This window comes from Anguilla anguilla, chromosome 11, assembly GCF_013347855.1.
Source record: "Anguilla anguilla isolate fAngAng1 chromosome 11, fAngAng1.pri, whole genome shotgun sequence".
Classification (NCBI taxonomy): Eukaryota; Metazoa; Chordata; class Actinopteri; order Anguilliformes; family Anguillidae; genus Anguilla; species Anguilla anguilla.
In genome coordinates, this window is record NC_049211.1 from 15,539,945 (window position 1) to 15,555,027 (window position 15,083).

Consider the following 15,083-nt stretch of genomic DNA (forward strand, 5'->3'; position numbering starts at 1 on the left):
AGATAAACTGTCTTCTTTGCCGTGACTGACAAATTTGCACATACATTTTGTTCTAGAAGGAGCATATGTTTACTAAGCTTTCCCGGTTCTAATCTCCAGGATTTTTTTTTTACTACATGCACGAACACAGTTGTTGTTGTTGTTGTTTTTTGTTTTTGTTTTTTTTTAAAGTCTCTTTGAGTAAATATTCTTGAACACAGAATTCTTCAGACAGACAGGGCAAGCTTGTTGCCTTTGACAACAGAGGGATGCTGAATCCGGTCGGTGGGGGTGTGAGGCAAAGAACGGCAGAGTACGTTGTGGAGAGAGATGTCCTGGATGAGCACAGCCTGGAGGAGGTGGCACGCAAGCGGCTGCATTCAAACAAGCCCGTCCTGGTCGACCGCCTCAAAGACTCACTGAGGTAGGAGAGAAACGGGTCCTGTGAGAAGAGAGAGTGGGATGGAGGCATACAGGGAGAGACAGGGGACTGTGATATAATTACATTGCATTGGGACATTATGTTTGCCTTGGTACACTGTTCTTTTATATGTGTTCCTGTGCCAGCAATATTTACTATAATGCTTATGGCCCTGTGGAAACTGATATGAGAAACGTGATGAGAAGGAGTGTACACACTTCAGCTGCAGTGTTTATCGCTCGGTGTACAGGTGGTAAAGCAGGACACAAAAGACATGATGAGTGACTCCAGATTAATCTGAAAAAATGGGGATTCATTTAAAAGGTGCGATAAGAGGGCAGAACAGAGCTTGTCAGTGCCGGAGTATTTGAAAGGACTTGTATTTGGGAAATGACCTACACAGCTGTTCCCTTTTATTAGCCAGCATCTTCCATGGAAGTGTGGATGCACTTGCAGATTAAATGTGGATTACTGCGTATATTAGGATTATAGCCAATGTGCAGACAAGCTTCTCGTATTTTAAAGTGTTGAATTGCAAATTGTTACTTAACCAACTTGAGGACAGAAACGTGTGTCTTACAATGGCTAACAGATATGCGGTGTACCGCTGTAACACCATGAGCCTTGGTGACCAGTGAACAAAGTTCACATTTCTCCAGACTAGGGGCCTTGGTGTCGTTGTAAACACGCCATTGTAAAACTTTGAAACGCAGATAAAAAATTAACAAAAAAAGAAAAAACACAGGAAGTGTCTCACTCATCCAGCACTTTGCAATTCAGTAGATACACATGCTGTTGCACAACTTTGGCGTTTCATTGGAGCTTTAAAGGTTACTATGGGTTGTTCTGAGAAAAAATCATAAACACTTAATTGATATATTAGAACTGTTCTATTTTAGGCATGACAATACATTCTCTATAAAAAGAAGTATCCAGAAATAGCACATACATCTGAGTATGTACTCTACAAAACTAATTGATAATTGATACCGCAGAGAGAGCCAAGCTGTTACCCTGGATAACCCAAGGTCCGCTTGACATTCTTTGAATTCCTTCGCCATTGAGAGAGACAGAATTTCCAACATGTACCACCCGTTGCAAAGTGCCTCCGATTTTAGGAGGAACTGTGGCGATGGATGTTTTGACTTCGAAGCCACTCTCACCTCCATCTTGAACAAATGACTGCTGTTCTCAAAAATCTCAGGAAAACTCATATTTCGCTCACTGTAATGATCAATTTTTTCAATCAAATTTTCAAAGATGATTTTGATTGTGACATTTGTAGCTAGAGTAGTGTAAATATATTCAAATTCAAATTTAAAAAATCAATCAATAGAAAGGCTTCTTAAGCCCATCATCATAAACTGCATAAACAACAGGTATTATTCATTTAGAAGTGTAAACAGACAGCAAATGCAAAAGATTAAGTAAACATGAATAATATTTTGATTTATTATAAAGGATTGTGATAACGTAGCTACTATCAGTAATGGGTGTAACCTTGCAAGCAGTATTGCAAATATCTTTCTATTTCCGCATGTCATATTATTCTGACCGGTCTTATTATGTTTTGGGTCAGTGATTGTTGCCCATCTTTAAACAGTTTCTTTCAGACAGTCAACCAATCAAGTTATTAATATGCCTTTGGGCCTTGCCAATTAGGTGTGCAACAGAAGTACACACATACACAGATCTGTTAACACAGTACATGAAAAAGACCTAGAGAATAATTACCCCCATACAGTGTGTCACTACCAGTCAAACCTTACTGCAGGACAGAGGGCAGAATGGAGTGGCAGAAAAGAAAAGAGAGAAAAAACAGGTCAGCTCTCTCACGTCACCATTTTGCCCATTTCTGACTCAGTTCAATTCAACTCAATTCCATTTTATTTTCATGGTGCTTTTTGAAGAAGTACTATCACAAAGGCAGTTAGGCAAACCCTTAGTTCAAACATTCAAAAAAGTGGGGTAAAAGCTCTCAAGAGGAACCTTGGTATAGAGACAGAGCCCATCCTCCACTGCCCAGCCCAGTATCTATTGTCAGAGATAAGTTACATGATAATAGAGAGGTAATGGGGCATCTGACTCCCTCCCTCTCCACTCCTGTCTACCTCTCAGACACACGCAGTCTCTCTCTCTCTCTCTCTCTCTCTCTCTCTCTCTCTCTCTCTCTCTCTATCTGACTCTCTATATATCTCAGTCTCTCTGACTATCTGTGTCCACAGATGCTCCGTGCCCAGGCTGAAGCGCAGTGTGCTGGGCTGCTTGCCAGTGCTCTCCTGGCTGCCCCGGTACTCTATCAGAGACTGCGCCTTGGGAGACCTCATATCCGGCATCAGCGTGGGCATCATGCACCTGCCACAGGGTCAGCCTGAACGTGCAGAGACTCTCAGGAACTCTGAGCTTAGACATTCTCCACTGATATGCCATTAATGTTGACCAAAGATATCAATCACAAGGACCGAACACATATAGGGGGATCATATGGATAGACCAGAAAGATTCATATATTTATAATTTAAATTTATAATTACCTATTTCTCTATTGTTCACTGAGACAGTCCTTGTGCTGCTGCAAACCCAGGGAAAGTAATTACTTGGAGGTCCTAGCTATCCAATAAGAGTACTATCAAACAGTCTACAATCACAAGGCTGATCAATAAATGCTTGCTTTGCTTTATGACCTTTAAGCCACAAGGTGAATAATGTTTTATGGACAGGATGATTGTCTGTGGTTATTTTATTCAGACAGAATGATTCAGTTGTGCCCTCACCCCTGTGCAGGAATGGCCTATGCACTTCTGGCCTCCGTACCCCCTGTGTTTGGTCTCTACACCTCCTTCTACCCTGTCCTGGTGTATTTCTTCTTTGGGACCTCCAGACACATTTCAGTAGGTGAGCAATGGAGAGAGTTCTATGCTAACAGATAACAACAAAATAGGAATAGACTTATTAAATTGATTTGTTTAAAATATTTTTTTCTGCATACATAGTAAGCGGTATGCTCTTAAATTGCCATGGAAATCAAACCAAATCTTCTTTTATAAAATCCTTTTTTTTGTGAATTTTATTAACTTTTTAAAATTTTTATGCATTCATGACCTAGTTTCTGCATCCCTTTGGCTGTTTTCAGGCACATTTGCAGTGGTCAGCGTCATGGTGGGTGGTGTAACAGAACGTTTAGCCCCGGACAGTAACTTCATTATAAACGGCACCAATGGTACACAGGAGGTAAACACAACGGCCAGGGATGCTTACAGGGTTGAAGTGGCAGCCGCCACAACCCTTGTGGCTGGGATTTTTCAGGTAAGTCCAAAAGAAACACATTTATGATGACATTAGTGCGGCTATGTCAGACATCCTGGTATCTCATGGCACTTTTTTAAAGTACGTGATTAGCTAAAGGGTCTACATAACTTGTTTATAAGGGCTATTTTAAACATATTTATTTACCCGATTGAAAGGGGTCCTTTCTCACCCCTTCCAGTGAGGACTGACATTTTGTCTCATCCTAGGTGCTCCTGGGATTGGTGCGGTTTGGATTTGTGGTGACATACCTGTCGGAGCCACTAGTCCGAGGTTACACCACAGGAGCGGCAATGCATGTGGTCGCCTCACAGCTTAAATATATGTTTGGGGTCACAACCCAGCGTTTCGATGGACCTCTTTCATTAATTAAGGTCAGTACCACTGATAGTGTGTCCCTATTTTTGTCTCTTCATTTTTAATATAATTTTTAGCCTAGGCTAGAGCTAGCTCTCTAATAGTAAACATTATGTCACTCGCACTTCACATATTTTTAAAAATGCTGTAAGGCAATTGGTAGCTTTCATTTTATTAAGCCTGATGACTGGTTTACACTGACATTGAGATCTCCTCCTGGTAGTAACAGCAAGCAGCAGCACAAAGCTGAAAGCAGCAACACACTTACAGTAGTTTTTTTTTTTTTTTGCAGTTCTGCTTACTAGGGAACTGTACTGAACTCTGGGGATCACCACCCTGTACGGTTGCGTACAGCTGTTTAATGGGTGGGCCAGGCCTACAGAAACAGATTTACACACTCATGTACCTGCTTAAACAATTAAACGTGCGCAAAAATGATATGTGGAAATGCATGAGAACTAAGCATATTTTAATATATGTACTTATAATATTTATTTAAAATATATTTAACAGCATATATTTACATATATTTCATATATTATGAAAATATATTGAAATATTCAGAAATGGATGCTCTGGCATTTTTTGCCATGTACCTGCACACATTTAAATACAATAATATAGCAATATTTTGAAATATATACACAGACAGTGTTAATTGTATACATGTACTTTAAATATATTTAAATACAGGTTGTAAATTGATGTATTTCATACATATATTACACTGTATATTTAAATTGATTTTGAATTTCCGGCCATATTTAAATATATTGCTTCTCCATATGGTCACATCCTCTCATTTAATCTCTTCCTCCCTCGCTTATTTCCTCTTTCACGCACTCATTCAGTTCTTTTGAAATTATAAATAGAACGTTACTTCAAAACGGAAATGCTGGAAACAATTTCAACATCACTATCCATTCCAACCACACCATCCTGACTCTCTTTGCCTCTCCTAGACGATAATAGACGTAATCTGCCGACTGCCAGGGACCAATGTTGGCACTCTGGTGGTGAGTTTAGTGTCCATGGTGGCTCTCATCACGGTTAAAGAGCTCAACTCGGCCTACAGCCGGAAACTGCTTCTTCCCATCCCCATCGAGCTCATTGTTGTAAGTCTACGTCTCTCTCTTGCAGTCTTTCTTATGTATTGTTGCTATCATTTCTCTCACTCTTCCCTTTCACATTTTCTTCACTGTCTCTCACTCTTGTTCTCTCAAGCTCAGTCGACCTCAATATTTGTCTCTCTCATTCTTAAATCTTGAGCAGTTTAAAAAAAAAAAAAAAAAAACCCTATTTAAGTGTAAAAGTCCACCATGTTCTGTTTCTTTTACACAGTTAAGACTCTATCAATAGTAACACTGGTTTGAGATTAATTGGTTGATGGCTGAGGTTTTTGGAAATGATTGTCAGATTTGTTCCACTCTTATTCTTAACAATTGGTGTCACTGTCTCCACTGGAATGATTCACATACCTAATGAAGTATAAACCACAACAGATGTGTACACACATAGACAGAATTGCAAATGAAAATATGAATATAACGGTGAGAGTTTACATAAAAAACAGTATGACACACAAACATGAACTAAACGGGCTTTAAGATACTTGCGTGCAATTCCTGCGTTTATATCTAATGCCTAACTACACAGTTTACAGCTGACTACATTGAAACTGTAAATTATTTATTTAAAGAATGTTTCATCATAAATATATGGATATTTCGTAAGACATTTAATAGAATAGTGTGATTATAAGCATACCTTACCTGTACATATTTATCTGTACATAATTAACCTGTTGTCCAGAGTCAATATCACACAGAACAAAAGCTTGTACCCATTTTGCTTCATTTTCATAACAGATTGTGATTGGGACTCTGATTTCTTACTACACCGATCTCAATACCCTCTATGGCATTGATGTGGTGGGAGACATCCCCAGTGGGTGAGTGTTTCGAGCCTTGTGCATTTCTTCAGCTCACAGAATAATTTGGGTCCAGAGCATAACAGCTGGAGAGAATGATTATTATTCTGGAAATTATTGAGTTATTGAGATGTAGTATGGGGATACAATGGGGAGAATATTCATACACATAAAAAACTCAATTTTCCATTTGCAACATGATGTGTCAGATGACCACATATGGAATTTCCAGCTCATAGTCTTCTGGTTCTGCTGTTGCGATGTCAGGACCTGTAACCATAAATTGGGGCAAAGCAAAGACCGGTCCAAAAAATGAACAGTAAACAGTTACAGTTATGATGTGTTGTACCGTTTACTATGTGATGCAATGTCTCTTGTGCATCTTTTGATCTGTTGTTGACCTTCTGCCATACAACCCCGCCACACCACTCCCCAAACTCAGGCTGAATCCTCCCACGACTCCAGACATCAGCATTTTCACGGAAGTAATTGGAGACGCTTTCGCCATGGCTGTTGTGGGTTATGCCATCAACATCTCTCTGGGCAAGACGTTTGCCCTCAAACACGGATACAAGGTCGACAGTAACCAGGTGTGTATCCCACTTTTGCACAATAATTTTTGCACAAATATGTCATTTTCAGTGTAAAATCTACTGTGACAGCGTTTATTTTACATTTTTTCACATCCCCATAGAACTCATATAAACTGAGAGTTAAATTGACATGGAACACTTTCCTCCTTACTGTAGATCACTGTACCCAATAGGCATGCTATATGCATTCTACACGGGAAAGAACTTTTATTCACCAGTCTTAAAAGGTCCACAATCACATTAACTAATGTAGGAGATACCACTGAAGGGGAGAAAATTTAGATGCTATTTATAATGTGAGTTCTGCAAAGTGCCTGAGAGTCGGATGGAGAGGGAGGTCGAAGGTTAGACAAAATCAATAAAGACAGTGCTATCACTAATTCATTACAATAAACAGAGGATCTTTCTGTATCACTGCCATTATGTTGCAAATGTTTCCAAATCTCATCCTTTTGTGCTCCTCTTGTCCTAATAAGACTTTCCTACACTAGTTTGCCAAACCTTTGTCAGCTGCACACCTTCATTCGCCCTCTGCCCTCCTGAATACACCACACGGACCAATGGCTTATGCCCCTTTATCAGATAACCAGCACATTTCCCCATAAACAAATATAACGTACATGCGTAATTTTAAATTTAATGCATGTCAAGCAAAACGTTTCTATTGAGAGAATGGTTTTTGTGACTATTTACGCATACATTTGTCCATTTGTACTTGTGCACAGGCACCATGCCCCCCCTCCCCCACCTTTCTTTCAAACACAAATGCATCGGTATTGATTGATTAGGACAACAGGCAATGAACACAGCACTGACCTTGGAATGTGTACAATACGTTCTATAGCAGCTGCCGTAGTTGAACTGTAATGCTGTCACCCTGTTGTCAGTTGCTAGTAAAATCCACCCTTCAGGATGGAGTCATTTAACACCTTGCCCTAAATGAAAATTGGCTGGAAAGGAGGTGGCTTTAAAAGCTTTAATACTAAATTGTTAATGGATGAAATGTCACATTCGGTTTAGTTGAGAACGTGCTGATACAAGCTCTAAATGTGCTGAGCCATCTGTAAATTATACAGCAGCTGAAGAACACACATGGAAACACATTTTGTTCATATTTTACTCATTGAATTTGCCCAATGTTCAATGAATCAACTGAAAGCTAAAATAATGACTGGCTTTTACTGTAAGCATGCAAGATTTCACTTAATAAGCAAAAACAAAAATAATAAAAATGTAGTGATCATTGATTGCAACAAGTAACTTTCAGTGTTTTCTGCACATGTTCCGCAAACCCCAGTACTGAGACGCAGAGATTCAGAGATATTTTACGACTCTCTGAGACACTGAAATGCTTTACTTTTGTGCCCAGTGAATGGGACCCCAGTAACTGACCTATCCCATATTGCACCCTGTTTCAGGAGCTTGTGGCTCTCGGTCTCAGTAACACAGTGGGAGGGTTCTTCCAGTGCTACTGCGTCACCTCCTCCATGTCCCGTAGCCTGGTGCAGGAGACCACCGGGGGTAAGACGCAGGTGAGCCACACACACAGGCTGTTATTTGGAGGCACAGATGATACATTTTGAGGTGAAAGGTGTTAATGTGTCAACCGTCATGTGTGTAATGTGTCTAACATGTGGGTTTGTGGCACCACCAGGTGGCAGGGGTTATATCTTCAGTGATAGTTTTGATCACTGTACTGAAGCTGGGCGCATTGTTTGAGGAGCTACCCAAGGTATGTGCTCCATTAGGATGGCTTCTGAAATGTCTAACAATGGCAATTTTCACTGAATAACCACTTTTTTTCTTCTTCTAGGCAGTCCTGGCCACAATTGTCTTTGTCAACCTAAAGGGTATGTTCAAGCAGTTTCTGGACATCCCTGTACTGTGGAAAAGAAATAGGATTGATCTGGTGAGCAGTGAGAAAAGCACGTAATCTATCATTAAAATGTTTGTTGGCATGCTATTATTATTATTATTATTATTATTATTATTATTATTATTATTACTTAAGTATCTTTGTGTGGATGCCTCTGCAACATATTCAAAAGATCTTTATTTTTCTCATTATTGCCACCATCAAGTATTTTATGCTATTTATGCATATCTTGGTGCTGTGTTCAGTCTTCACCAAGAAACACCTGACCCACTTAAATACAGCTAGTCTAGGGTGAAAATAGCAACCATGGTGTTATTTAAAAAAAAAACATTTTTTTTGCTGCTCCAAAAAATGTTCACAATCAGTATAACCTGCATTTATGCCTTTTATCATTAAAATAGCATTTATAATTGCAAAACTAATTTAAAAAATATATTTTTATTTTATTTTTATTTTTATAAATTTATGTGCTTGTGCTTTTTTCTCCCTTATGTCCCCAGTTGGTGTGGCTGGTTACCCTAGTCGCCACACTACTGCTCAACCTGGACCTGGGCCTGGCTGCCTCCATCGCCTTCGCCCTGCTGACTGTTATCTTCAGAACACAGCTGTGAGGCTTCAAACCCAGCTTCTCTCACTCTCTCTCTCCCTCCTTCTCTCTTTCTCTCTCTAGTAAATCTAAATGTCTCTTGCTATTCATTACAGGTGAAACTACATGTCTCCTCTTCTATCTCACATTCACCCCCCCACCCCTATCTCTCTCTCTCTCTCAGGCCTAGATACTCAGTCCTGGGGCAGGTGCCTGGCACAGGGATCTATCTTGATATGGAGACCTATGAAGAGGTAAGGCAGAAGCAGGGCAGACACTGATGAGAAAAGAGGAGAGAAGAGAAGAGAGAAAGGAGATGAGAGGAAAGGAGAAGGGAGGAGTGGAGAAGTATGGAGAGGAAAAGAGGGTGGCTCTCTAGAGGGCAGGGGTAAGATGTTGAGGGTTTGTAGGTGTTAAAGGAATTTCCAATTTTCCTTTCGTGACTGCAGGCAAGAAAAGTTCCAGGCATCACCATCTTTCGTTCGTCCACCACAGTGTACTTTGCCAATGCTGAGCTCTACCTGGAAGCCCTACAAGAGAAGGTTAGCATCTATTTTCTCTGCCAATATCCTTGTGAACATGTCTAAGGAGTATGTTTTTACTACAGAGGTTTAGGTAAACAAATGAATCATGACCTCATGACCAGACAGTCCACAATGTTGTCTCGCTGCACCTCTACACTGCTTTGTCTTTGGGAACAATTCCTTTAAACCCTTTAAGAAAGATTGTGCAAGCATGCTTGTGCCAGTACCAAGGACGACCACCTCATTGGGTCAAAAAGTAAAGTGAGTTCCCACCACCCAGCTGCATGTTCCTGTTTATTTTTATGCTCAAGGCCTGTGATACTGGTGTCTATTGGTTACTCAGTCATCCCTTATTGTATAGAAGACAACAAGCAATGTTGAATAGGACAGAATACATACTTTTACATAACCGGTAAATATGGATTAAAACATGTTAACTCTTCAAAAGTCAGCAGAGTATGGCCAGAGAGTCAAGGTATAAACACTTAATGCAAACTGTCTTCTCTGTCCTCAGACTGGAATCGACATTAGAAAGCTGCTGACTCAGAAGAAAAAGCTGTTGGCTAAACAGAAACGCATGGAGAAGAGAGAGAAAAAGAGAGCCAAGAGAGAGGCCAAGGTGATCCAACATTCAGCTTATCTGTAAAATATAAACTGTCACATGCACACACCTGTATACATTTGTAATCACCTGTGAACACATTGAGACATCTGCAAACCACTATAAAAACTGCTTGCACATTTATATACCCACGAACCCCTATACATCCCTGTTCACACATGTACATACCTCTAAACACATGCACTTGCCGGTTCTAACATGCACAAACCTGTACATACTTGCCATTGGTATACACACTTGCAAATCGCCATAGACGGCAAGTTTTAGAATGTGACCTTGTCCCGTCTCCCCTGTCACTCAGAATGGGGTCCAAGCAGGTGACAGCAGCGAGGCGGTCTTTTCGGTAGAGGAGGCCACGGGCCGCTGGAAAGAGAAGAACGGGACCTGGGGGAAGCAGAACGGGGCAGCACCTGACACACCTTCAGCGCTGGAGGCTGACACCACTGGCACCCAGGCCTCCAGCTGTGGGGACACCTTAAGCAGGGAGCTGTCCCTGTGCTCCATGGAAAAGAGCACCACAGAGATCCACTCCATCATCCTGGACCTCTCCACGGCCAGCTTCATCGACACAGTGGGCATCAAAACGCTGAGAAATGTGAGTAGAAGAATTTATGGGGTAAAAAGAAAAAGGCTTGGGACAGAGAGAGGATATTGGACAGAGAGAGAGTTACAGGGTAGGGATAGAGCACAGGGCAGAGAGAGGGTTTGGGACAGAGAGAGGGTTACAGGGTATGGAAAGAGCATAGGGCAGAGAGACGGTTTTGGACAGAGAGGGTATGGGATAGAGAGGGGGTAGGACATATATTCTATAGTTATTTTATAACTTTGGTCCTTACTGAACTTCAGAAATATTATTCCTCATCTTACATTTCCTATAAATACTTTTGTCAAACCAAGCTCTCTTCTGCAAAAACCAGGCTGAAAGTTCAATGGCCTGAGAAGAATGAAGGAAAAGATAGAGTGATGTGCGTGAGAAAGGGGGAAAGGGGATGGGGAGAAGACACAGCGAAGAGCGGAAGGCAAGAGAAGAGAATGAAAAATGCAGAACAATAATAGAGGCGGAAGAATGCGCCGTGTCCTTGTGCGGTGTTTTGCAATATTGACCTTGCTGTCTCCCTGTTGACATGCAGATATTCCTGGACTTCGCAGAGATTGATGTGGATGTATATCTGGCAGGCTGTCAGGGTGAGTGTGGAACTTGTGTGTCTCTTGCTTCATACCATGAGCAAGAAAGCTGTTTCCATTTGTACTGTTTATGATAAGTCAAAATAAAATTTTCCTGGCAAGGTTTTATTCAGTATATTTGAATAAAGTGGTAAACTGCGTTTCACCTCAGCGCATTTCACTGGGAAACAGGACCAGTTTCAGTCCAACATGGACATGTAAACAAATGTATAAATACTTCCCCAAATAAGAATCTGTGCCAAATTTAGCTTGAGACAAAAAAACTCCTTGTTGAAAACTCTACTGGTGTGTGTGTGTGTGTGTGCGCTTGTTGTTTCTGGGTGTCTGTGACTAAGTGTGTCTAACTGTGCACTTCTCACTCTCTTGTCTAGCCTGTGTAGTGGAACAGTTGGAACGTGGGGAGTTGTTCAGCCACTCTATCACCAAGGGCCACCTCTTTGCCACTGTGCATGACGCTGTACTGTACTGCCTCAGCAAGCAAGGAGCATCAACTGCACCCTGCTATGACTGTGCATTGGTGAGCTGTTCTTCCCCAATTACAATACACTAATACCATACACTTACTAAATATTTACATGCATTGCATTGCACACACAATCAGTGAAATTGAGCTTTAGAGCTACTGTGAATGGAAACACACAAGAATTCTCCTGCCATCTTGTCTGACTATGGTTATGGAACTGTCATTGCAGGATATGACCTGCAGTACCCACCTGTAACCTGAAGAGGGGGCCGGCTCCCTTCATCCCCTCCACCATCTTCACCACCCTCATTTCCTTCATCACTCCTCCTTCCCTTCGTTTCCACTGTGATGGTGATGCACAGCTCGGCCAACTCAATACGACACTGGGTTTCCATAGTAACAAGGGCTGCAGTTGCTATAGCAACTGTTTTTTCCACTGCAGAGGCAGCCGGAACACGTCACCTCCATCCAGTGTATATTTACATTTAATGGAGAAAGAGCAGGAGCCTGGGGAGGAGAGCAGAAATGAAGCAGACACTGGCACTGCTAAATGGACAGAGCAGTGCAGGAATGCTGGAATGAGGGTCACAGACAGGAAGCTGAACAAAGTGGAGTGTGACGAAGTGTACTGCAAAATCTCAGACCTGGAGTTTTGTACATGAACTTGTACTTGTGTGGACAGTTCTTACATTATACACTGATACTCTCGTGTTATATTAACTCATTGTGAAATGATTTCCCCTGATGTTAGACAATGTCTGAAAACAACAACAAAAAAATAACTAATTCTTTTTGATGTAAATCAAACAAAAAAGAAAATCTATAGGCAAGACAAGCTGTCCCTCGGTCATTTAATGAGCCCACCACCAGCTCCTCAGGGATATTCTCTCTGCTGCATGGGGGTTGGGGTTATATATTAGCTGTCAGTTCCACCTCTTCTTCTAGGCCTGTCATTCCTCCTGTGAGTTGTGTCCACACTGCAGCCCCTCCACACCCTCCCCCTTTAAATGGAAATCTAATATTGTTACGGGTCTGCTAAGTTAGACTGTCTACACCCAGAGGTCCAGTGGCTAAACACACAGGGCTGGGCTCTGCTGTTCAAGTCGGAAGGGTAGAGTTTAACTTCAACTGCATTATTTTTTGATAGCCTTACTGTGTTAATAACCTGCTTTCATTGGTAGACCAATTTGAAGCTACATTTATGGTTTTTTATTAATTACAACCGATAATGTATACACACATCTCACTTGACTGTTTCCATAAACAATCCTGCTATCAAGTGGCCTCACCGACATACATTTTCAATTGTACTTTTCTCCACTGAGCAAAATCTCAAGATGGTAGGGTGTTCTTATAGTTAAGTATGGTGCTACATGTATATATGTGTAATATGTAGCAGACATGTACAGTATATTTAATACATTTACAGGCAAAGCATTTGAATAAAAACAACGATCACATGGCAGACAGTTAACATCCTTGCATCTTTTATTGCTTTTTGCTTGGCATTTCCATAAACTTCCTCCTCCCTTCTCCAGCTCTCATCAGCAACGTGGATATAAAGAAACTCGTTCCACAATATTAACACTGGTTTACAAGCCCACAGAATACTGACACTGAAGTTAACTCAAATTCGGTTGTGTTTCTGGAGAGGGGTATAGGACATCTAATAACACACAGTTAGACAGCAAGGAGAGAAAATGGCGGAAAGTTAGCTGGCGGAGCAGGTTCAGGACAGGGCTGTGATTTGCAGATCAGATGGCAGTTGCTGACTGTCTCCCTCACTTACATGCGCTCATACACTGAGGGGTGAGATTAACTTGGCTTTAGCTGGGTAGCAACATGGCTGCCCCGTTGTCACAGTAGTAAACACTTGAATGACTATGAAGACCCTGAACAGGTGCTCAAGAGTGACAGGAGTGGTAATAATGTGACCCCACTGACAGCTAATGTGTCAAACTCCGTTTATGGCATGTATGGCCCTATGTGGGACTGCATGTAACAAACATAAGAGTGATGGCAGCTACCTGAAATTTCACTTTTAAGACAATGTAATGCATAAGCCTTTAAAGGAGTGCAAAAGCAAGTCAATCACATTCTCTAAAAACAAAGATATTTAAAATGTAGCCTTTGAAATACACAGGCTTTAAAACCTGACAGCAGGCCAACAATATGTGAAAATGTCACGCGTCCAGTGAGAAGCAAAGATGTAAGATGACTGGTTTCAGCAGGAATGTAACACAGTGGTCTTGTAATGGATGACTGTGATTGGCCAAAATGCTCACATGATAGCTCGGCAGACAAGCTCCTCCCCAACTGTGACAAAACGGTCTCCATTGTTTTGACCATTGCACGGCTGAAACCGAGTCCTCATTCATAACTCTCACAACCTCTGATTAGTGTTATGAGGATGTTATGTGGCAGCTGGGTTCTCATTAGAGGTGCTGTGCATGTGGGGTGGACAGAACTGAGATCAGGCCCTTGGGATGGGGGGCATAGGGGCCACACTTCTCTGACCAGCAGAGGACTGGATTCACAGCTGCAGACCAAACACCTGCTCAGCCAGAGATCTGCGGGTCTCATGGACAATGGGATAGGACACTGCTCGGTTTATACACTCTCACACACACACACACACACACACACACACACACACACACACACACACATACATGCATGCGCAAAAACACACACATGTGCACACACGCACACACATCATACGCATGCGCACACACATACATACGTGCGCAAAAACACACACATACGTGCACACGCACACACACATCACACACACATACGTGCGCAAAAACACACACACATAAGCGCACACACACGCACACTCACATCACATCACACATGCACGCACGCACGCACACACACACGTGCATACACAAAACAAGCAACTATCAGTCAAGATGCACGTTAGCATGGCACTGAGACATACTCACACACTTGCACTCTCACGTGCAGACACAGACACATCATCCCAGCACTTATATGGATGTGAGACAAACACGGGTCCTTCCCAAACCAAATTAAGCTCATTTCCCTAAGAGATGCTGAAACAGTGTACTAAGAGCAGGGGCATTCTGGTTTCACGCACGTTTTGTCATTTCAATAAAACCGGGGCTCGATCAAGAGTATATGCTAGCCCTTTTGCAAATCACAGTCAAATTACAGTAAATTTCCAGTAAGTTTTACAGTAATTTTTTTCATTAATAGTGTTAGTATTAATCACTTT

General features: G+C 41.6%; 1 protein-coding gene and 1 long non-coding RNA gene across 2 annotated transcripts; one reads left to right on the forward strand and one right to left on the reverse strand.

Annotated features, from left to right (window-relative positions):
* The first annotated feature begins 295 nt into the window (after positions 1-295).
* LOC118208510 (solute carrier family 26 member 6-like) lies at positions 296-11,900 on the forward strand. Its single transcript, XM_035383258.1, is given in 19 exon segments — positions 296-403; positions 2,626-2,765; positions 3,185-3,295; positions 3,534-3,706; positions 3,916-4,080; positions 5,026-5,178; positions 5,932-6,014; positions 6,436-6,583; positions 8,005-8,118; positions 8,241-8,318; positions 8,400-8,495; positions 8,963-9,069; positions 9,233-9,302; positions 9,498-9,590; positions 10,087-10,191; positions 10,496-10,789; positions 11,325-11,379; positions 11,751-11,848; positions 11,850-11,900. Coding segments are annotated over 18 exon segments (2,010 nt in total). The 5' UTR covers positions 296-403; positions 2,626-2,749.
* Positions 8,882-14,485, reverse strand: LOC118208511. The gene is made up of 2 exons (XR_004761576.1): positions 12,093-14,485; positions 8,882-10,780 (listed from the first exon to the last, which is right to left on the reverse strand). It is a non-coding gene; the product is annotated as an uncharacterized LOC118208511 (long non-coding RNA).
* Between the last annotated feature and the right edge of the window lie 598 nt (positions 14,486-15,083).